Here is a 23337-nt window from a genome sequence, read left to right on the forward strand (position 1 = left end):
CAAGAAAAGGTAATTTTTGCATGTAGTTCCATATTTGACCGCTAGATGGCGTTGCGGTGGAACTTTTTTTGTTTTGTTTTGAAACTTTTTTTTGTTATGGATTCGGCGTGCCAGTGTTTTATCTACCAGGGTATCTGGAAAAGAATAATAATTGCGGCTTTTTCAAAAATGATGCAAATTTTGTAATGACCTTTAAATTTTAAAGTAATCATTTGCTTGTTTAACCCTACCTATTGACATCACAGTCTATGTGAGGGCAAAAATTGAAAGATGTTAATGAAATCGCCATTATTAAGATTACAATTATGGTTAACAATTTTATTGAAACAGTGACATCATACAAAATTAGTAACAGATTTATAGCAACGCTTGATGATAAATAAAACTGGACAAGAAAACGACTCCACTTATTAACGGGGTTAATATAATTAACAGAAAGTAAGCTAAAGCAACTATTGCGAACGCATCGTTGATCATAACCTAAAATTTAAAATGAGATCATTCCATTGAAATAACTTTTATTTTTTGAAACCCAGACGATCGAGCTCAGCTTGAAAGAGGATGGACCAATTAAATTGTTAATAAAATAATTTTATTCGTTTGGAGTCAGACGTGAACCAAGGATTGAAGAGCCAAGCTAAACACTAATTAGTTTCTACACCCACAATAAACTTTCAAATGTTAAACGAGGAATACAATCTCATCCTGCGAGCGTATCAAGTTTGTCTAGTTCACTAAATGAAACAAATCCGTCTTGGAGACAAAACTAAATATCAGAAATATCCGCTTTAAACATTATTTTCAACAGTAATCCAGATTTCCAGCAGTTCAATTTAATCTAATACTGATTAGTTTCCACCAATAAATGCTCAACTTTGAACGAGGAAATCTTATTGCTGGTTCGGGTTTCTTAATTTTCACTACATCAGTGCCTGCCTTTAAATCATTCCAGTGTAATGGATGAAATAGTTATCTTATCTCAATTGAAAAAATATACAAGAAAAAAGGGGGAATTTGACATTACCTGATTACACAAGACCTGTGGTTTTGCTCCTTATGGGAGCAAGTTGGGTGACGGGAAGATGATCAAGAGAAATATAAAGTCAGTTAACTATCGGGGGTTATTATTTAGTTTAGCGTTCAGTCTGAGTGAAAATCTAAGTCGTCTAATAAAATGTTAGGGGCGAGTGTTGACTTTGATAATGGATGTCCCGTAAGACTTGTAATTATACAAGATGGCGTTTTCGTCGTACTGAGGAATGTCACGAGATTTGGGCGTGGTCGTGCTCGTCCTGGTGAATTTGGGTTTGAACGTTGTGCTAGCGAAGGCAGACTTAGTTATTGGTTGCATATGAAAGGCTTTAGTGGACTCGTTCGCCACCTTGATTCTCACTCTCTTGACCCAGTCGACAATCGTGTCTCCTTCCGGAATATCGCGGGTCGGTGGGCTCTCCGTTTCGGCCAAACGGATCCACCAAGGATCGATTGGAGCCACGGTGACGCCCGGTGGGCCTCGGCTGGGTTTGTGGCTAGCGTTGCGTCCCACGACTGTCGGACTAGTTGGGACACGAGTGTTCATGAGAGTGGCTTGACTGAAAATGACCAGTCCATCCGGATGGATGGCCGCGTACATAAACAAAATCGAAAAGCAAAGAATGACTAGGAAAACAAACATGAGGACCATGATGGCGAACAAGCGGCGTCACGTCTGCCTGGAAACGGCTTCCAAATGGAATTCATCCTCTCTCTCATCTTCACCGCCTAAACTGCAATTGTCCTGCCCGCCTTCGTCGTAGTCAACCGACGGCTCACGTCTACCTTTCCGATATTTAAATACAACAACAAAGGTAATAAATAAAACAAAATCGGTTAGTGCCAACGACGCGTGTTCAATCAGCACCAGTTGCGTTGGATATGAAATATAACATGTGAGATGGGCACGATGTGATGAATGGGTGATGGACGATTTCGAGTCAATTTTAATTCAATGACTCACTGACCTGCTGCTGCTACCACTGTTGGATTTGCGACTGGGACGATTCGATTTGCTGGAACTGCGACTGACTCGCGTGGGACTGCTCAGCTCGCAAAGTTCAAGTTCCTGGAGATTGGATCCTTTGGAAGAACCTGGGATTGGTCGCCCTAGATCCCTTGGTCGGGCCGCTCCTCTTCGGCTCTCTTGGTCACGGCCATCTCGGCTAGGAGTCATGGCCCGTCCCGGCACCTGAATTTTTTTTCAACTGTTTAATCATTCTTTAATTAAATTGCAATTAGTTAATTACTCGTTTCCCGTTGCCTTGCGATTCTCGAGCAGAAGCAGAGGAACCGGTAGAGTATCCGGTATCCTGGCGTGTCGTGCGCTTTTTGTCTTTCCTATTAATATTACAAAATAACAATTTTTGTAGGTGCACATGTTGAGTGTCTATTTCCTTACGATTGATTGGTTGAACATCGACTGGACACTGAACGGTTGGTAGGTGATCTATTGAGTGGCTGCATGGGTACAGCTGCCTTGCGGGGCATTGGAACTGGGCGCCCTTGACTGGTTCCAGCTCTTGGTTTCGGTGACGGGATGGATCTCACTTCATCGACTGTGCCATAGCGACTGAAATGCGATACAATATAAGAAGATGATTCAATAAGATTCATAGGTGAACATTGATACCTGTTGCCTCTTCGCTTTCTGTCTGCATTGAAAGCAGTTGTGGCCTTCTCCCTGGAATATTCCAGTTCGGGGGAACTCTGCGATTCGACGTCATCGTTGACCTCTTCATTGTCGTTATCCTCTTCTTCTAAATTGCTGAGCCTTTCGGCTTCGAAATCCGACTCGATGTCGCCGACCTCATCGCAACCTCCTCCCAAGTCGGCACTGAAACACGTCGACCGATCCGGACTGGAATCGATTTCCACCGACATTTCCGCCGTCACACTCAAATCGCCTGTCGATAATGACCGTCGTCTTCCCTGTGACAATACAAGAAAGTTCAATAACCCCAGATTTGATTTAAAAAGATGTTAATATTATTATTCTACCCTGGAATATTGTCTCCATGACGTGTCGTTTTCGGTGTGAAGGAGAAAAGCGCCACTGTGGGCGGGACTTGGATAGACGGCGGCTCCATCGTCCTCGGAAGCCGTGCGCACTAATTTAGCCACGGCCCGTTTCGGCGGCAATTTCGAACCGCGGCTACCGCCGCTAACAGAACCGGGATTAACTTTGACGATCCTAGTACCGCGCAGATTTCGAGTCGAATCAACTCCGCCACCACCTGGAGAAGTGCCTCGCTTCTTGCTGGCATTGCTCGACAGTTGTTTGCCCGTCATCATTTCCCCTTGCTTGCTCGATTTGAATCCTTTGCGCTTTTCGGCGTGGACGACAATCAGCCGGTAGAACTGAAGAGTAATGACCAAGGTATTCTGTCAATAAGCCAAACGGTATGTGATTATAAATTGCAGATCATTATTATATTGATGAAACGTATATACCTTGCAAGTGAAAAAAATGTTGGTTTCGCTGATAATTTTGTAGTGCAGAATCAGCAACAATCGAAAGATGAAAAAAGGGGCATCTTGCAAAATGATATTGATGAGGATGGACCAGACGTCGACGGAACAACAGACGTTTTTGGCCGTGTGGCAACAGTTGTGTTTCTTTTCTTTCACCCGGACTTTGGCTTTCTTGGTTTTAGTCGGACTGGCCGTCAAGACCATGGTAAACTGAAGCAAACTCCACGACCAAATGGCTAGGATAATGATACACAACACACGATTGCTGGCCACTTTATCGTCCTGCACGAGAGAAAAGATTCAATTATATTACCATTAGAATTCATTTTAAAATAGAGAATCAACCTTGAACGAGTCGAAAAACTCGATAATGTCCGCTGCCGTTCCAATGTAAACCAACAGTAGCTGAGATAGTTGATCCCTTGTCAGATCACCTTTTGGTAACAGCCACCGCCCAATGATGAGGATGAGCATCAGAAGCTGCTGGATGACGGTGGCCCATCTTTCTGCCGACAATGCTAAAGGAATCTTGACACCCTGAAAAATAATGGCATGTGTAACATCACTAATAATGTGGCGGGTGTCAAACTCTACTGAAAATATACTTACAGCAATATCCGTGGAATTTGAAAGCTCCTCCGTGGTGCCATTCAACACCGACACCGATACATTAAGCCCTTCACGTTCTTCGAGTCGTTTGTCTAATTTGTCGAACTCGAGAAGCCAAATGGACGGCACAACACTCGACAAGTAAAGAAAAACACTCGGGCAAAACCTTGAAAATAAATATTAACTTTTAAATAATAATGAACACTTGCATTTCCAATGTTATCAGCAGTTCGTTTCGTTTGTAATCTTAAACTTCGTGGTTTCCTTTTGTAAAACTAAACGAAAGCAGACGACATTCTAACGTGCTTAAAAGTAATCCGATAGAAACAATTAAAAATCGACTAAGTTCTAAACCGCTTAAAAGTGGTTATGTTGGATGAATAAAATTTCTTTTGCGCTAGCTACTTAAACTTAGTCTGGGAAAGTGCGCTGACCAAATAAAACATGCGGAATAAATCTAAGTTAGATGAGCAGCAGCCTAGACGTCGTCTGCGCTTCCTTAATGAGTGCGACTTTCTTGGCCAAATCTCTTTTGCACTGAATGCTGTATAGTTGATTTTTCTCTAGGCAGTAGTACTATATAACAGCCAATATAAGCCATGCATCCAATTCCTATAATTTATGGCCTCGCGTAATGTAATGACATAAATTCGGAGGAGAGCCGGAAATGGGCACGGCGAAGCTTGTTGGTTGGCGGTCGTCAGAAATGGGAAACTAGCGACAAGATCGATTCGCCTTTTTTGACGATCGACTGAATGACAGATAACGGCAAGTCACTCAGCCAAGTAAAGGAGAGAAAGCGCCGCATATCCGCGATGCTGATTCAGTCTGAAAAATCTCGCAAACTCGGCAAAACTCAGCCAATGCTCTTGTCAAGCCTTGTTGTGCGGCTTCTTCGGGAGGGTGACAATACAGTCTGTGTACAATAAGCATTACATGATCCCCGTAAAAAGGAAAAACAACTACACCAGATAAAGAAGATGAACGTCAACAACAGCAACAAAACATGTCCAACATTTTAGTAATATTAATTTACTATCGACGACGTGAATTTCAATCAAAACATGAACCGGAATAAATTAAACTATTATACATGTTACTATCAAAATAAAACTTGTCTTCGTAGGCCAACAGCTGTTTTTAAAATTCAATTTGTGAAATTTACAATAAAAGACCCTGAATATCATTTCGTCGTTCCAACATTTGCCAAGTAACCACACAAGACGCTTTCTAAATGCATGGGTAGGCTCTACTACTTTAACACGGATCCTTTTTACGTCTTCTGTATATGTAATCGATACCTATAGTTTGCGGATTAGTTTCCTTGTTTACATTAGACCCAAAAAACGCGCAGTTTGGAACTGAATAACACAAAACAAACAACAGTGGAATATTTCGGGATTATTGATCCCGATTCAAAAGAGAATATCTGTAAAAGTATTAAGTTTGAAACTTGCAAAAATACTCTTTGACATTGTGGATGACAATAACAACGGAGCAGCCCCAAACCACTAAGAAAATAGAATCTTGATCAAGTGCCTTTATCGACTGAGAGATGCCGAAGTCGTAAAAAAGAAAACAGGAAAAATGATAAGAGCCGCCACGCGCCATTCAAGTTGATGGACCTTATTCAATGGCGGGTATATACTACGCCAGCACAGCTCTGCTGCTGCTGCGAATGAAAAATAATCGAATGTTTTTCTTTATTTTTTTCTGATCGCTCTATATAGCACCACTCCCGTATATAACGTCTTGGGAGGAAACTCGTCCTACATAGAGCTGTTCGTTACTCTAAGTGGTGGCTTTCAGTTGTAGTTATATCAAGTTACTCTGCGATAAATTGTCTCCTGCAGACCTTTACACTGAAATCAATTTCTATTTAGTACTACTACTTTAGTCGATTGTATTTTACTTTGTCGACTTTTAGTATAAGCGGTTGACGACGTTGATCATTTGTTTGTTTCATCACGTTCAATGGCGGAATACGTCAAATCTTTAATTAGATGCGCCGTGGAAACTGGAATGCAAATTCGCAAATTCAAAATTATTTCCTTTTCAAAGCTTCTTAAATACGTCTCAATTTTAATTGAAGAAAGTGGACCGAAAACAAAGTAATGAAATGCTAAATAAAATGAAATAACAGCCACACAAAATGAAATCAAGCAAATTGGATTGCCGCTAAGGTACGTATATCCCGTCAATAAAGATTGGGAGAGAATAAGACGACGATGTTACGGCAACTTGGCTTTTCCCTCCTATAGGCTTGGATGACAGATAAACAATGATCATATATTATATCGCTAGCTCAAAGAATGTTTTTATTTTCCAACAGCGACTACGCGCGGTGGAACACTATAAAAGATTGCATTTCCCTCCAATTGGACATCATTCCTGCATATATAAAGATGGAGGGAATCTATACACAAGACGAGCTAGTACATGTCTATGATGGATTGATGTGTGACGCCTCTAACGCCGCCCACGCCACCGCCCAAGTCAGTACATCTATAACTCTATTCAAGGTATCATATTCAAGACTATCTCTATTTTTGGCAAGCGAAATTCGATCTAGTCTTCTTGTTTTCCCCCTCATTTGACAGGAGGTATTTGGAGGCGCATTCCTGCCCGAAGCTAGACTCATAATCAACACTGACAGATGACCCGGATAAAAGCTGAGAGACTGGAACGACGACGAGCCAAAAGGGTTGACTTTGCTCATCGCATTCCTGCGATGTTTATAGTTGTTGACGCGATGGAACGCCAATTGAAATGCTTATTATTATCAAAATACGAAACTGCAGAGTTCACAAAGTGTCTAGCTCGTTATCAAATCCAAGAGGAATGTGGTAACAAACCAATGAGATAATATATAAATTGAATACGCACCATCTCCATTCCTGGTTGGCTTTGATAGTCAGTGTGAATATTCCCTCGAAGGCGAGTACCAGCAGCGAGATCGACAGGTACCAATAGGCAGGATCTTCCTTGATGGTCGTCACTCTCCATATTGCTGCGAACGCAAAAGAAATAAGAGAACAAACAATATCAAGACGGAGAATTTGATTTAGAAATGATCCGCGATATTAATACTAACCTATAAATCCGTGGCCAGCAAAAATGAGACGTGTCAAAATAGCTTTGAGAACGTCCACAACTTTGCCCATGTCTGTCGATCAAAACTTCACTTGAATCCAAATGATTTGGCGGGCAGAGTTTCACTAAAAAACAAATCAATTATGTAACATTTATTGGGCGATGTCGGACGCACCCAATGAGCAGCGTATCGTCAATCAAGCTTTCATTTTGTCTGGAACACACTTGTCACTGGGCGTCACTTGTTAGCGGCCATCAGGAAACGTGAATTTCCCCGAAAAAAGTAAGTCTATACGGCCGTCCGTTGTGAATTGCACACTGGGAACAACTCGCACGGTGGAAAATGAGACTCGAAAAAATCCTTTGCTGCTACTCAAGTGGTTTTGCAGCCGCCGATTGAAAAGGGCCAAGTCTGAGGAATCAGGGAAAAAGAAAACAAGCCAAAAGCGGCCGCAAAAGCTCGGCACGTATCCGCGGAGGAGCTTCCGCGCCGCCGCACCAGTCTGGCAGAATGCCGAAGAAGCCGAGATGCTCAAGACGTCACGCTGGAACCTTCAGATGCGGGGAGGGAGGGTCATCATCGGAAATGTTGCCGAAAGAAATCAAACAACAACAACAGTCCCGGCCATATCATTAGACTGGCTTCCGTATATACGACGTACGACGTTGTTGAAATGCGTTTCCGCAATCCGCCTTGTTATAATACCGCGACCCGTCCAACGGGGACCACCACCACATAGACAAGATGACGCAAAGTTATGAACGACTGAAATGTCCACGTACCCAGCGCTAGACTTTGGCTAATAAAAGACTATATAACTCGTTCACTTTTGTTTAATAAACTCTGAATCTATTATCTACAGCAGAATTTAAAGTTGATGACGACGCATCGTGTTAGGTAGATGATGATCAATCGACTTGTAAAAAAATACGACGAGGTTTTATGATTATTTTTTTAAGGGGTGGGGCTGTTGCATAATGCAAAGAGTAGATTTTTGATTTGGTTTTTAAATTCGTGACATTGTCCTGAAAATGAATTTTGGAAATGTTTTCGGCCTATAGATGATGGGCAGCAACATGCGGGGAGGAAAAAACGCGAGCGCAGTGATGTATGAGGAGGTCCAATAGACGACACACTCGTTTCTTTTTTCGTTTTGTTGTTTTTTTGGTTGTTGTTGTTCGGGGCGGACGGGGGAGGGACCGAGGATGTCGACAGATTTTTGATAAATGCAACGGCACGAGGCTTTTTGGCAGCTAATCACAGACTGTGAGGGATCCGTCGGGCTCATGAAGGTGCATCTCCTGCTCTTTGTGTTTGGCTACTGCCAATGCCAACCAAAACAATCAAAAGGCTATCCTATAACGACTATACCAGCCAGCAGATATCCTACACAAATAAACAAAGTGTGACTCCCCAGACAAAATATTCAATTCTTTCTTTGTTTTTTCCGCCAAACAAACACGCTACGTATAGCCCAACTAATTGGTCTTTTCGAGCGCTTAATGTGCAAGGACTTGATCCAATGTTTCTACGTAACACTAATCTCAACGCTGGTAATATACTCTGAATTGAATTGGAACTTTCAATAACAATAAGGGACCCTGCCAAAACCATCGTCATGTCTTCCTGTTGTGCAAATATTCTCGACCAAACAAGCCTACAAAGACGTATGCCAAAATAAACCAATAATGATTCCCCCTTTTCCTTCTATTTATAAGCGGAAGGGATGAAGGACAAATTTGTTATTGTCACTTGTCACTGATTTCAGCTGGACGGCTGGTACACTATACTTGACGTTTAGAATTCGATTTCATTCGAAAAAGAATTTGTGATTTGGCAACCGCCAAAGAGCCATTTGAAAACTGCGTGGTCAAATGCAAATAAAAACGACGACTGCGGAAGTGATTTTCTTGGCTCTGGAAATCGTTTCACACAATCGCCCCGCTCAAAGACTCCTGTCCATGTCAAACTGCCAAACATCTTTCCAGCTCCTATATATGGGATATATTTTTATATTTCCAATGTCAATGTCGTTTGGTGATCCAAAATTTAGTTTTAGATTTAGTAAGAACGCCCATTTGGTTCACGCGTGTGTTATAAAAGAATTCATTTTATAGATTCCATCAGTTGAACTTTGCCTAGTCTGTTTTTCCCAGCTCTCAAAAGAGTCCCGGCCATCTCAACTTCACAACGCAGGCAGACTGCGTGTGTGTATGATTAATGACACGCCAGCTGCCAGGGCGATTGGCAACGTTTCTTCTCGGGGCGCATTATTGATTATCCAGTTGAAAACATTATGTTGTAGGCTAAATATTGCATTATCTGCATTCGTTTCGACGAGAGCTACACTATATACACACTCACTCGATCTGTCTATAAGCTATACGGGTGTAGATGTAGACTGAATCCGGCGTTTCCGTTTCCGCCCGCGCTTCCGGACCGCGTGCGCCAAAGGATCCTGCGATACATTGCTGCTGGCCAATAGATGCGATAACCCTATATGTACAAGATTCATTTCCTTTCGCTCGGTAGCTGTAAAACGTTTCAATCTTTTCCTCTCACCTCAATAAAAAGAATGGGCTGTCGTGCTACTCTTTATTAATTCAGAATGTTTAATTGTTCAAGGTTGATTTTTTCTTAGTTTAGGCCTCACCTTTTGGGCTGGTCAGACACTCTGCAAGTTGCAAAAGAAATTTTCTAAAAATATCGACAGAATTTAAATCGCCGTCACGCAAACATTTTGAATTATTTATCGCCAATCGTTTGGTAAATATTGAAAAGTTTCCCGCCACCAACCATGTTTAAAAAGATCCATGGAGTTGCCAAGAAGCGACTTCAATCCGACCAACCTTCTCAATCACTCCACCCACCAAGTATTTAATCAATCAATCACTGAGAGCACCCTCATGTTCAAAACAAATATTCAAAATCGATCGAAGGAGCGCCGAGTTGCCGTGAAAGATATGACAAGCTGGTGGTTTCTTAAAACACCAAATAAGTGCTGAAAGTTTTACCACTTTTATATCGGTAAATTTCGCTTTTCTCGCAAAAATCCAAACAGAAAAACCGCCTGCCTAAACTTATATTTCTTCAAATAGCTGGGCTCTTTATGGGAACGAATAACAACAAATATTAGGGCAGTTAAATGGCCTAGAGTTATTAAGGTGTCCAGGCTAGTGAGACACTTAATGATGGGCCGACATCAGAGCGATCCTTCAGCGAAAAACGAGATAAAACGTCTAAAAATGGGAAATATAAGTATAGTAAATAATCCAGCAGAGACGAGGAACACGGATGCGAAGAGACCAACAGCAGGAGGAGGTTGTCTTGGCTCGGGTCCCAACAATCCAGAAAATGTTACACCAACATTTATTTCTTTTCTCTCGTTTCTCCCTGTATAGTTCTAGACTATACTTTTGGTTCGTCTTAGTTTTTGGGCTTGGTCTTGTTATTTTTTATATCTCTCCTTTCGGGAAAAGGGCCGGACATTTCTTAGCACTTGGCACGACTTTCGATATCTACACTCGTCCGTGAGCTAGCAGCAGAGCTATAGGGCGGCGAAATCTCTCCCAGTCTGCCGTCTCTCGACCGGACAAATGGCTGCGAAATTCAATCAAATTCTCGTTACTTCCGTTCGACAGTCAGATATAATAGGGAGTCAAACCGCTCAAATCTTTCAGCTCACTGGTTCTTTCGCATTTGTTTGCAGTTTCTCTTTTTTCTCTTCTTCAAAATAATCATCATTTCCTTTTGTTTCTTTTTACTTCCCCTTCTCTTTAGTCCCTTGGGTTCCTCGTCTTCCGTTTCCTAGCCGTTGCCGATGCCGCAAAAGGTGCCAAATAAGACCAGAATGAGGCACAGACGGGAGCAGTTATACAACTACCTAAATATTCAATCGCTGCTATTTCAAAAAATTGATACCAGGCTATGAATTAAGCCTTCATACTTGATACGGAATGATGCCAGCGGCATTCAAGAGTTGTCAAAACATTTAAAAAAGTCGTTGGCTGTTTGGCTATTCAAATGTTATTCTTTCCTTTCCGTCAGCCTAGCCAGCATATTTCTTGATAACATAAATAGAACCATAATAAAAGAATATATTGATAAAGCCGGCAGCTGCTGTAGGCCTATAAATATGATATCAAATCCGACGTACCATCAAGAATCAAACAAGTTATTAACTCGTCTATATTTCACCAAGAAAAGAAAAGAATAATTCCAAAGATGGAAAAAGAAGAAAGTTCTATGCTCTTTTTTCCTGTAATCTTATCTTTTATACCAAGAAGGAATTGAAAGATTTCTAACATCAATGTGTGAAGTTGGCTGCTCGAATCCGCCCTATCCTCCTCCCACATAGTGATTGAAAAATCAATACCACCTCTGTTCTCCCTTTAGATCTTCATTGCTACCGAGTATACGTACCTATATCTACTGGGATACACCGGATACTTGAACTACACTGGCTGAATCCTTTGACAAACGAAAGAAACTGCTGCAATACATTAATGCCATGCATGCCTAATTCATGTCTACGCGATTCTGTACTAAACCAAAACCAAAACCCAATAAAATGATGAACAAAAGTTACATTTCACGCACGTAATATTGACAAAATCGCCAATTTAAGTGATGGCTTAAACTGATTGGAGTCCATTTTCGTATAGAGTGGCTGTTTCCCGTGTATACCCCTTCACATTTGATTAGCGGTGAAAAAAGACACTCTAGTGAATTGACACCGGATAAGCGTGCGTGATTGTTAACGGCCGTTCTTCTCCTCCTTTTGTGTCGACTTACAACTTGATGAAAAATTCCAACGCGGTCGTAGACTAAATGTTGCAGCCAACTTTTGTCTGTTCTAGCCTGCTAGCCCTTCCTCTTGTACAAAATGACAAAAATAGATCTCGTTTGAAAAATTAATGAACACGTTGTCTACCTCAAGCATTACTTTGCATTCTCAATAGAAATCATATCCCTTTCAACAGGAAAAGAGATGAAGAAACGAAACAAATCCTAGGCTATGGGAATGGGACTGAATTATGAACGCCCATAATAAAGTCCCTGCACGACAATAGATGGCACGATTTTTAAAATAAAGGGCCGAAGAAATAATAATTTGAGGAGACAACCTATTATTTTATCGATTAAAAATCTGATAGCTTAAAAGATAGACCTTAAATGTCGACGCAAAAAGAATAAGAGTCAAATAATGAAATGGAACAGAAGCAAGACGATCTGTAGATCTCAAAAAGTCAAGAGTCAATTACTGATTCGCACATCCATCAGGCACTTGAATGTACTCGAGCGCGGTCGAGCCGTCAAAGATTGGGATCCGTTATCACGCGCTGAAGGCTAGCCGGAAGTGGCTATCTTGAGCGCTGTCTTTGACTTAACTCACCCTAACTTCAAGTGCATCATTGATTACGTGGACGGTTAAAAGGAGAAAAATACGCCGAGGGTCGTTATCAAAATGATTTGAATTTTGGAAATAAGAGGTGAAGAGTTTAAAGTTAAAATCTGTTTGAATTTGATTGTTTACCCATAGACAAAGTTGTGAACCGAGCCCAATCTATAGAGTCGTTCGACAAATGAATTATTTAATGAACCTTTACTGAGCAAACGAAACTTTAGGGAAAAGAGCCATCAGTCAACCCGCCCAGCTCGTACTACGTAACGATTTATAATTAAAGCCATCAAATAATCAAAAAGGAAGAATATAAATACATTTTCTCCTACCTTTTAGCCTGGGAAATACGGCCAGGCATCCACAAGTGCTCCATCCATCCACAGAAAAGTTGAATTACGCCAAGCAGGATAGGGATAAGGGGTTCTCGTGAATACACCCACACTCACATGGACGTACACGAGGATATTAACAGAAAGGGGAAGAAGAAATACGTAACTCGAACGACATCGGTTGTTTCTCCAACGGTATGGTGTTTATCTAAATAAAAAATACAAAATAGGTTTACGAAAAAATATTAACAGAAACAGCAAGTAAGGAAAAGTTTAAAATGAGACAGTGGATAAACCTTAACTTATAATAAAGGGGAGAATTTGAAAATTTCCATGTGGAATTTCAAATGCAAGTTGTGCATCATTAAAATATATAGCAAATCCCAGGAATAAAAATAACGAAAAATCATTACCTAGACAAAGATCCTGAGATTGTTGCTGCTGACAGGTCTACATCAGCACACGCAGAACTTGCATACCATATTGTGAAGCTGGCTGGCTCAAGCTTCAAATCTGCACAAATTAGAAGGTAACATCACAGGTTAATACAGTGCAAACAAACTGGCATATGTATGGCTTACGTGATAAATGCTACTCAGGAACTAGCATTTCACAAATTTGGAACTGGTTTCTATTCTATTTAAGCTCCCATATAATCAATTCATTTTTATTCTTCGTTTTAATGAGATGCCATTTCATTTACCTGCCAAACAACATGGAGAGCCACGACACCAGAGTTCACACGACCATCACATTTTAGTCATTTTAATTGTTGCCTTGTTGGGCAGTTGGGCTGTTTTAGTGCAGCACGTACGTTTCCCTCCAAAAGTGATCCATTTTCTTTCTTTGTTTCTTTCCTGAAACTTTTAAACGAAGCAGACGACATTTAAATTTCCAATTAATCATACTTAAGATAAGATATCGATTGAAAATTAAAAATCGACCTCTCACTAAATCCAAACCGCTCAACAACAAAAAGTGATTTTCGTACCCGTTACGCAGCTATGTATCTATGGTGTACAGGACTGCAGGTGGAACTATCCTTATAATAAAAATGAAAAGTATGGCTGTTAGTCTGTTATCGAAGGATTTTGGTAACCTACAACTTATTCAAAATTATTCAAACTTCAGTGCTGCATCTTATAAAGTTGAATGTTTCACGCCGTAAGTCTTGCATATAGTTGTCAAAGCTTCCCTTTTACACATCGTATTCACGTCGTATTCACAAAAAAGGTGTTATTTATTTTCCCCCGCGGTTTATTTCCTCGGAAAACCAACTGTGTTTACCAATTGAACTACACCTACGAGGTTGTGTTCAATGTTTTCTTTTTGAACTTTTTTATTGCGTTTTCTTTAACTTTGAAACTGTGAACTTGTTGGCAAACATTTCTCTTTCATAAAAAACATGGCATTCATCTAGAAAATTCTATGAAATAAATCTCATTTTTCAAAGACGGTCGTCACATCAGTGCTACTGCTGATGCTTTCATAGCAGTCAAATAGCCTTTTCGACATACGGTATCCATTTGACTGTGGCGGAGAACTTTTAGTTTTCTGAAAAGATGCTATAAAAAGGCTAATGTGTCCAAGGGCAGGAACACAAATGTTTGCAACTATTTGTAGTTTGGCTCTTGATTACATTAAATCGAAAACAACCCTATACAGGCCTATATTGCACTTTTTATGAGTTAATCACGTAGCCTACGTTGTGACACTGGCACACAACATAACGTTACATAGGACAGGCTGAACGCACTTTTTAAGCGGTGATGACGGTGACCGTTCAATACATATTAAACAAGGGGGGAGGGTATTTGGGTTAACTACCATAGCGTTAATAGTGTATACATGGACCTGAATACCGGATAAATTCTTAGTTAGTCAAGAGTATATACTCCCACTCTGTCTGTAATGTAATCTGCTGCAACCTGTTCAGTACTGCGCCAGCCAGCCAACTATTTATCTACCACCAGTACTATACCGAGCAGTTACGGGTCTGTGCGGCTATTTATAAAACTGTACGTGACGGAGAAGAACTTTCCTACAGCAAGAGTCAAACTTTGTTCTTTACTTTGTTTTTAAAACAGACAGAGCGGAGGTGTGCAATCTGATTTGAAAGTAGCTGCTACATGTCGATTGGCTATGGCGGCAGTGATGCTGCGAAGCCAATGCCCAGCCCAATGCAGGAATCGTCAAGTTTCCATTTGTTCTGCGCCTGATCCAGCAAGGGAAACGGTATAAATACCGACACGACAAACCGATGGGAAACTGTCGAACAGAGCGCAGTAGTTTATTAGGCCTTGGCTTATGGTACCCGAAGTTTTCGTAGTCAAGTTTTAGTCAATCAATCGGCATCTATAGGCCTATACAGCGCACGTACAAATAGTAAGTAGTTTCAACCGATTTATATCAGAGCAAATTTCTCGATTATCCGTTGTAATAGTATTCACTTATCATACTGGCTCGTTTGTTGCATCACAGTTGACATGTTGGCGTTTTTAATTGCTGGGCTGCTCTTGTCAGCGGTGCCCAATATCAGAACCCAGCCGTCTCTGAATGAAATATTAGATACACCCCCGCCAACTGGAAACCCATTGAGCTGGGCTCGTCAGCATTCCAACACGGACGAAATGCTGCCGTTTGAAAGATTAAATCCTCGCTTTTGGCTCGGCCCGGAATACCGCCAAGCATTGAGACAGATTGCCCAAATGCGTGAAGAAGATCCCCTAATCTATAATGGACTCAACGTTTATCGGGTATGTATGCATCACATGCAATCTAAATAATCTGCTATCGGTTTTGACTGATTACATCATCATTAAGGGAATTATGACGTTTTGATTGTAGGCAGCAGATGGTTTCATTGCACAAGGGTCAAATGCGATGGACAGAACCGATATTGGTGTCCGTCTCTCTCCGGCGAGAGAACGGTATACAAAATTGCATTAAAGAATGTCCTAATAATTGTACAATTAATGTTTTTGTTTTCTTTCAATGGTCTGAAACTTGATTTTACAGGTTACAAGTAGCTAATCCTGACGCTCAGTCCAATATGGGAAAACGAGACAGTTGTAAGTACAAGTAGACAGGACTGTAAAACAAAACAAATCCAATGTATTTGTACTGATGCGTTCTATTCAATTGCCTTTCAGACTTATCAATGTGTCACTTCAAGCTTTGCAATCTAGGAAGAAAACGTCGAATTTCTCAAGGAGGACATACAGATCTTGTTACAAGTGATCTGAACGCTGAGAAATAAAAGTCGATGAAAAAAAAAGAAATGTTCCCGAAAGACTCTGACGAAACTCACGTAACGCTAATTTATAATACACGAGACATTCGAATGTAATATGCCGCATACCAGACGTGTGGGGAAAAGAAAATACATTTGTAAATTATTCCGCGTATACAAAATTATTTTGACTACTACATATCTTCATCAAAGTATTAGGACTATAATGTGTGGCCGTTCGTCAATGACGCAATTTGTTACGACACAAAAGGGCTTAATTATTCAATGTTTCCAACCAACATCCATCCCTATATTTAAAAACAACAAAACAGCAATTTGGTTTGTTTGTTTGTCATAAGTCATAGCGTGTATCGCCGTTGTTGCAAGGGCTTATAATCAGTGAAGAGAAAAACTTGTAGCTTTTCTCCTTTTTTTCAAGTGATTATTTTAAAGGGACGACGGTCCAGAGACTTGCTCTTGATCTTAACTTGTAACGGATGTAGCTATGAGGGGTCCCCAAACAACCTATACAAAAACCCGCTAAAAACACGAATTAACCAAAAGAGAAAGAATATTTCACACTGAAGCCTAGCCTCTTACACGAAGTTCAACACGGGGAATCGAATGGAAAACAAATTAATGAACAAAATCAAAACCCTGACCGCAGGAACACTCCCTAATAATGGGGTAAAATAAATAGCTTGAGCCTTGAGGCCAGGTACCCGTCATTAAATCTCCTAATTTCCTTCAATATTTTCAATGAAAAACCTCAAAACCCTCTAATAGCCTTCAATGGATAATCTTTCAGGGACAAATAATTTAAGTTACAAGAGTAAGCATGGCTTTTCAATTTCGTAATTAAGCAATTTTTGTGTACAAGTTTTGGACAACACTCTATTACAGACCGAATATTTACAATATTCAAGAGTAAGTATGGCGAATCTGAAGTGAGTGAGTCCCAATAGCTTTCAAAAGTGGAGCCACACATCAAAAGTAATTTTACTTTGGATTTGATCGTGTATGTTTGAATCTGCGTAGATTTTAAGCTCTCGTGAGTTCTCAAGAGCCATTAAAGATACAAGGTCCATGTCTGAACATCCAACTGTCTCTTCGATACGTAATACCGTAACTGAAAGGCACAATGAATATGTTAACCTAAAGTCACCAAGTGCTTTTATAAGGTGTCATAGGACAAAGCATAGACAATTTGGGGTGATATTAGACTGTAAGTGTTCTAGCAATAAAGCTCACTCATTAGATTTGTGATAACGTGCTTTTCGTCTACGCCCGGTTTCTAAATCAATTAATAATTCAATAAGTTTTCACGCGCACTAAAATTCGTAAAACTTCTTAAATTTGAGGTCGAAATCTTGGGTCAGTAAAAAAAACTTTAAAAAAACTTTTAGAGGGTCATGAGTCTAACCCGGAATCCCACCAGTAAAACTGGCCTCTGACTCTTCTCTCTTCTTCAATGTCCAGGTAATCTCCCTGGGCACAGTCAATCAAGGCAGAGTTTCCCCCTGTCTTGATAACTGGTTATGGAATTCAAGAACGGTGTGTTAGTTTAAATAATCTGGGAAGAAAATGAGTAACTTTGGGACGGTGTAAATCTCTTCAATCGTTAGATCTTGAGTATAAAACAGGGGTTATAAAGATAGGTTTAAAAGTGGCGCTCGAAAACATGCCTGCTTTAACAATTCTAGACCATGACGCAACTTTAGAAGTGTTAACCGAAATCGCACAAAATCCTTTGAATCAAACACCCTCGGGTCCTCCATAATTTGTCAGTAACTTTCATTAAAACCTTTACAAGCTTTTGTGCAAAATAAAAGTAACTGAAGCCTATGCTTTTGACAGCCGAAAACGATTTAAGGCCATGCTATAGCCATCTAGCGTTAAAAATAAGAAATGTTTAAAACAAAAACGTCCCTGCTCTAGCTCATCGACACTGAATTGAAATGAAATAAAAATAACAAACCACAATTTAAAAAAAAAGCAAAAAAAAAAACTCGATACTCACAACATCGTCGTCCTCAAAACCGCCATCCGATCAAAAGATGATCAAAACTCCATGCTGTGTTGAGAGCAGGGGTCGTAGGAGTCAGTGAAGAGGGTGAGTTGACCCTCCAGGCCGTCGGTTGGGTAGTCGAATAATGCTGGCCACGTAGCTGGAGCAGGCACTACTGCCACATGCTTTGGGGCGACGGAAGGGTGGCACGCAATGACAGAAGGTCGTCACTGATCTCTCGTCAGTTTCCACCAATAGATTCCGTCCATGGAATAATGGCGCAAGATCAACCTGAAATGAGAATGGAGGTGACTTTATGTAAGATGGTAACGAAAGCAAGCAATACCTCAAAATAAGAGGTAGGCCCATTCTTAGAAACTAAGGTTCAAGGGTGGCAGCCAACGGGTTAACAAACAAAGAACTTCATTATCCATGTTGGCGGTGTTGGCCATTTCTTTTTCTTTGGATGGACAACTAGATGTTTCTCATTCAGCCTAATGTAAAATCCAAAGCAAAACCTAAATTAGAAATAAACAAAAAACAAAAGTTTTGTGGAATTTTAAATTACCCTGTTGATATCATCTGTTGATAATTTACTTAATCCCAATTCCCAAACTAGAAGGGTCCTGACTCACGATTGTTTATTAGCGTCTAGGATAGCAAACAACAACACCAATGGTTTCTTTTTTAACATTAGCTGATTACTTAATGTTTTTTATTGAGTTTTCAGCAACTTACCTGTTCAGACAACGAAAAATCCGAATTTTGGGATGCTTCTAAATTCTTGATTTGACTTCTCATCCACGTGTAAAGTTGACAACCCAGGTTACGACGTTTGGGCAATGAAGAAACAAATCAATAAAAGTGCTGAAACTTTTTTGCACATGCTGAAATCCTCATTTACTCTTCCATCTTAACGACCAACGAGAAATCCGTGTTTAAGTTTAACCGTCAACCAGCAGCAGACGTACTTTTTTGAAACTGACAGGCGGCGCTGCCAATTTATGCAAACTCGACCGCCTAATGCGAGTAATCTAAGGAAAGAGAAAGACAAGGTTAACGAACACGGGTTAACACGAAAATGATTGCTTTAGATTTTAAATTATGATTAGCTTCTGTAGGGTGAGATACTTGACTGGATTCGAAGCAGGTATTTTACAAGAGATTTCCCGTTGTAATTCCGTCTGTTGCAGCTAGATGTCTCTTCCATCGCGATAGTTTATTTTAAAAAATAGTTAGTGTCAAAGCGCGAATTTTTCAACGATTCATTCAATTGATGTAGTATGCATAGCTTTCACAAGTTTAAAACTGATGATAATTGAACAGCCTGTCAGATTGCTCGCTGAGGACTGTCTCGAGAGTGAAAATCGAGTTATACAACCATAATCGTAACTCCGTGTTAGAGTCGAGTGTTGTCGAACCACAAGAGAGGCGCCAGAATGCCGTGCCCGTATAAATCAAGAGCTACACCGCGCATTCCAGGCACGCAACACTAATGATGACAGCACGGGCGGCAGTAAAATTTCATCGACATCATCAAGATCTGGCCCATCAAGTAATCAAGAAATGGCCACCATTGAACATGCTGTATACTTGCGATAGTCGAATAAACGGTCATGTGAAGACTCTTTTATCTACATGGGAAAGGAAAACAGAAAATTAGTGAAATGAAAATTAAATATTTAACAAAGTTGCTGTTTTTCGTGACGTTATTTACATTATCTTTCCTTTCATAGAGAGAAAATAGTGAAAGCCATTTAAGTTTTCCTTCATTGAAAACGGCATATTCTGTATTCTTACCTTTATTACACGCTACTTGCTAATTTCAAATGTTTTATTTTATACTGTTTGGCTGTCTTTTTTTTTTAAATAACGGTTTATCGCCTACCCCGTTAATTAGGATTGCGTGTTCCTGAGCTCGTAGCATTTACATAACTATTCGCGATAAAGAATGACTCTGTTCTATGTTTGATGGCTCTATTCTTCTTACACGTCGAAATTTTTCCTATTGCGACTAGAAAAGGGGCAAGTCGTTCGATAGAGATTTATTGGGGGGAAACTACTACTGCGTGATTTGTGCACCATCAGATAATGAATAATCGAATCCCACCTTGATTACTTCTAGATGACTTTATCGATTTATTATACCTAGTCACTTTTATTAATGCCCCGGGTGTTGAGGTGGACGAAAACAATCAGTTGGAAAAACAATAAACCGACGACAAAAAGTTCTTGTGTCATTCGACACTCGCAATTATACTTGGTCTCGCCAATCTCTTTTGTTTCGATTGGGTTTCGATGCGACGACATGCCCACTACTACCCACCAACTCGCTTCTTTTTCTCCCCCAGTCTAATCTATTGAAAGATGCACGATGCTTTCTAGACTATTGGTCGCACTACTATTCGTATAACCTACGGTACTTTTCACCCCCAACAAAACCTTTAGTAGACGAGTAGAAAGCTGAGTGGTCTGTTCGGGTCGGGTTTGTTACTTATGCAACCCATAAGTAAGCCCCCCCATCGGAGCTATAGCAGAGTGAGAATACGGCAGTAGTGCTGCTACTACTCCTATCGTCTTGGCAGTCGGTCGCAATTCATTTTCCTTTCTGCTCTCACTAATTAACCAGCGGCGGTGGTGCTGGGCAAAAGGGCTGGCGTCGGCTTTTCTTCTTTCTTCGTTGCTCCGGTAATCTTCACACACGAGTTCTTCGCCGCCGTTAGACTTCACAACTGACTTGTTCCAGTTAACGACGAAATGGCGCTCAACTGTTATATTATAGTGGCGTGGTAGTGGGGAGGGCTTGTTCTCCCTGTTGGCTGGCAGCCAACGGCCGACTTTCCCCTCCAACATCTCCGCCCTTTCTTCGTCGTCGTGTTCGGAAATGCAATCGAATCAAAAGCCTGGAAATGGGGGGAAGAAATGAAAAGTTTCAACTTTTGTTTGGATTTTGTTATATGCTTTTAAAGTTGGTACGACATGTCGGTCGCTACTTCTATAATGTGATGAGAATATGCAGTGAAAATGGGATAGACATTTTAGTTAAATCATTTGACATTTAAAAAGGTATAAAAACAGTCTGAAAGTTAAAAAAAAAAATAGTTTGAAAGCCACGATGGGAACCTAACACGCATGAATACGTTTTTTAAAAGTATCTGGTCGAAGAGCAAATCTATACATCAGCAGCATGGCCAAGCCGCTCAATATTTCAGTTTAAGTGGTCGAATAAATTATAGAGAGGAAATCTACGAGCGCCGTGCTGTCGTTTCCACCGAAACCGAATACAGTGAGCAGAGGACCAGGCTGCTGGATGGGCTCTAGCTGGCCCGGTTATACATGTTGCATTGATATCGCACTCACCTTAGACACAACAAGAGAAGAAGAAAGAATCTACGAGGCTTGAAACAGTTTTGTGTGTCTGTTGGGTTGTTCTTTTGTCGTTGCCACGAGTTTGGAAACCTCCGTGGTGTCCCCTCGTCACTCTGCCGCTGCTGCCCTATATAGAATAATAATAGATGCGCAGCACATATGGCTAGGATCCCAGCAGCAGCAGCTTTCACTCGTTCCTACATATCTAGAATGTATGTACTGTATTTATTTACATTTTGCATCAGCATCTACCTATACATCTCCAGCGCTCCGGCGTATCATACAATATCTACGAGTTGGATGCTCCTGTTGCAGACACCCGTCACTATAGGAATGCATACTGCATTTCTCTGACAACACACACAAAAGGCTGTACACAGCTGCTGCATAGATACCCCAGCGTTATCTGGAATCGGAATAATCACAAAACTCGAGAGACTATGCACGACGACAGACCACACGACGCCGCTACGTTTGCTGCATAGGCGTTGCAGCAGGAAAAAAAGAAAGAAAGAAAATGGGATCCAGTTGGGGATGGAAATTGTCCATGTCGACGATTCTATACACACACACTCTTCTGCTTTGCCATATATAGTTACGGTCTGGTTGTACACGACAAGTTGATTACATGCCTTCCGAGTATGTGCCAGTTCAGAGAAGCAGAGAAAGAGAGCCCTGAATAATCAGCTAGACTAGGAGCTGCCAGCAGGAGGAGGATTAGGAGCTGAGCAGATTGCCGGTCACGCAGTCCGTCCATCCTTTTACGTGCTTGCACGCGCCCACAGCACGCGGTTGTACTGATGTAGTCGTGCGGTGCAGTGGCTCCTAGCGCCAAACTGAGCAGCTCCTGACTGACGCATCTCCTAGAGAAAAAGACAACAAAAGACAAGGGTGGCAGAAGGGAAAAGTGTCCCCATCGATTAGCCTCATGTCGACTCTTATCCTTGTAGCTACTACCAACTGATTAGATGGTGCGGCTTTTCTTTTATAAAAAGGTACCAGGAAATGTATATAATATCCATGTTGCGCGCTTGCTGTTAATAAATGACGACGGTGGTCGGGTCGCACTAAATGCTCGACAGATCCCCAAAGAGCTTATATTCCCCTTTTTCCTTTATTTCTTATCTTTATTATTATTATTTCTAGACTTGCCTGATGGAACAGATGCGTGTGGCACAGACGAACTGATGACGGCGTGTACCAGCTCCCCTCACTGTAGTTGGTCTGCCATTTCTTTGGACGGACTATCGATCACAGGATGCCAAATCCGATGTTCGAGTTAATCAATCCTATTAGATATACAGCAGTACTATGTCCTTCGTTCACTTCATCGTCCACCCTTTCCCTATACGTAAAAAGAGAATAAAACATGGGTTAGTTCAGTAATCACTGTGGGTACGATGGAGAACCGATTCTTGACTGGGGATGGTGAGCTGCAGTTTGATGAGCTTACCCAATAACCTATATAGTACTCTCATTCTTTTGGGTGGGTTTGACTACCCTTATTATTTGTATCGGGTGGTATTCCATCGAGTCACTCAAATCAAGAAAATTTCGGCAGAGATTGGGTTGGCCTTATTATATCTATACGAAAAGTTAAAGATTCAGACATGGATAAAGTGTTATAATTTGACAAATGATTGTTATCCATCAGTAACTCTGAACAATGCAGGGCTGATTGAGAAATTACAAGGCTCACAAATGGCTTCATTCCTGGCTGGGGGTTTCTTTGACGGTGCAATTCAGTTAATGATCTCTACATTTATAAAAACTGCTGAGCCCAGC

General features: G+C 40.9%; 2 protein-coding genes and 1 long non-coding RNA gene across 6 annotated transcripts; 1 reads left to right on the forward strand and 2 right to left on the reverse strand.

The window, feature by feature from the left end:
* Positions 1-303: 303 nt before the first annotated feature.
* Positions 304-13777, reverse strand: LOC124201941. 4 transcript variants are annotated; one of them, XM_046598203.1, is made up of 14 exons: positions 13647-13777; positions 13357-13456; positions 12944-13151; positions 7211-7334; positions 7003-7126; positions 4117-4282; positions 3853-4044; positions 3487-3789; positions 3034-3417; positions 2666-2964; positions 2435-2605; positions 2283-2373; positions 2001-2224; positions 304-1814 (listed from the first exon to the last, which is right to left on the reverse strand). In XM_046598203.1, the coding sequence occupies exons 4-14, from the start codon at positions 7278-7280 to the stop codon at positions 1703-1705; spliced, it is 2136 nt and encodes a 711-aa protein (XP_046454159.1). In that variant the 5' UTR covers positions 7281-7334; positions 12944-13151; positions 13357-13456; positions 13647-13777; the 3' UTR covers positions 304-1702. The 4 variants fall into 4 exon arrangements, with proteins under 4 accessions (XP_046454159.1, XP_046454156.1, XP_046454157.1 ...); XM_046598200.1 differs by having other exon boundaries at positions 3853-4282; XM_046598204.1 differs by having other exon boundaries at positions 1687-1818; positions 3853-4282.
* Positions 13778-15108: 1331 nt separating this feature from the next.
* Positions 15109-16343, forward strand: LOC124201942. The gene is made up of 5 exons (XM_046598205.1): positions 15109-15328; positions 15425-15699; positions 15791-15873; positions 15962-16014; positions 16096-16343. Exons 2-5 carry the CDS (start codon positions 15430-15432, stop codon positions 16200-16202), a joined length of 513 nt encoding a protein of 170 aa, XP_046454161.1. The 5' UTR covers positions 15109-15328; positions 15425-15429; the 3' UTR covers positions 16203-16343.
* A 3955-nt stretch (positions 16344-20298) lies between these two features.
* LOC124201943 lies at positions 20299-22411 on the reverse strand. Its single transcript, XR_006877803.1, has 2 exons — positions 21805-22411; positions 20299-21749 (listed from the first exon to the last, which is right to left on the reverse strand). It is a non-coding gene; the product is annotated as an uncharacterized LOC124201943 (long non-coding RNA).
* Positions 22412-23337: the final 926 nt, after the last annotated feature.

Source organism: Daphnia pulex, chromosome 9, assembly GCF_021134715.1.
Source record: "Daphnia pulex isolate KAP4 chromosome 9, ASM2113471v1".
Classification (NCBI taxonomy): domain Eukaryota; kingdom Metazoa; phylum Arthropoda; class Branchiopoda; order Diplostraca; family Daphniidae; genus Daphnia; species Daphnia pulex.

What these genes read in the sequence shown, in the direction of transcription:
- LOC124201941 (XM_046598200.1), bottom strand. Translation starts at nt 7,280, where the DNA reads ATGGGCAAAGTTGTGGACGTTCTCAAAGCTATTTTGACACGTCTCATT. An exon ending in AGTTTTTCGACTCGTTCAAG is followed by an intron (nt 3,790 to 3,852) that starts GTTGATTCTCTA and finishes TCTCTCGTGCAG; the next exon opens with GACGATAAAGTGGCCAGCAA. An exon ending in ACATTTTTTTCACTTGCAAG is followed by an intron (nt 3,418 to 3,486) that starts GTATATACGTTT and finishes GCTTATTGACAG; the next exon opens with AATACCTTGGTCATTACTCT.
- LOC124201942 (XM_046598205.1), top strand. Translation starts at nt 15,430, where the DNA reads ATGTTGGCGTTTTTAATTGCTGGGCTGCTCTTGTCAGCGGTGCCCAAT. An exon ending in CTCTCTCCGGCGAGAGAACG is followed by an intron (nt 15,874 to 15,961) that starts GTATACAAAATT and finishes TTGATTTTACAG; the next exon opens with GTTACAAGTAGCTAATCCTG. An exon ending in TATGGGAAAACGAGACAGTT is followed by an intron (nt 16,015 to 16,095) that starts GTAAGTACAAGT and finishes ATTGCCTTTCAG; the next exon opens with ACTTATCAATGTGTCACTTC.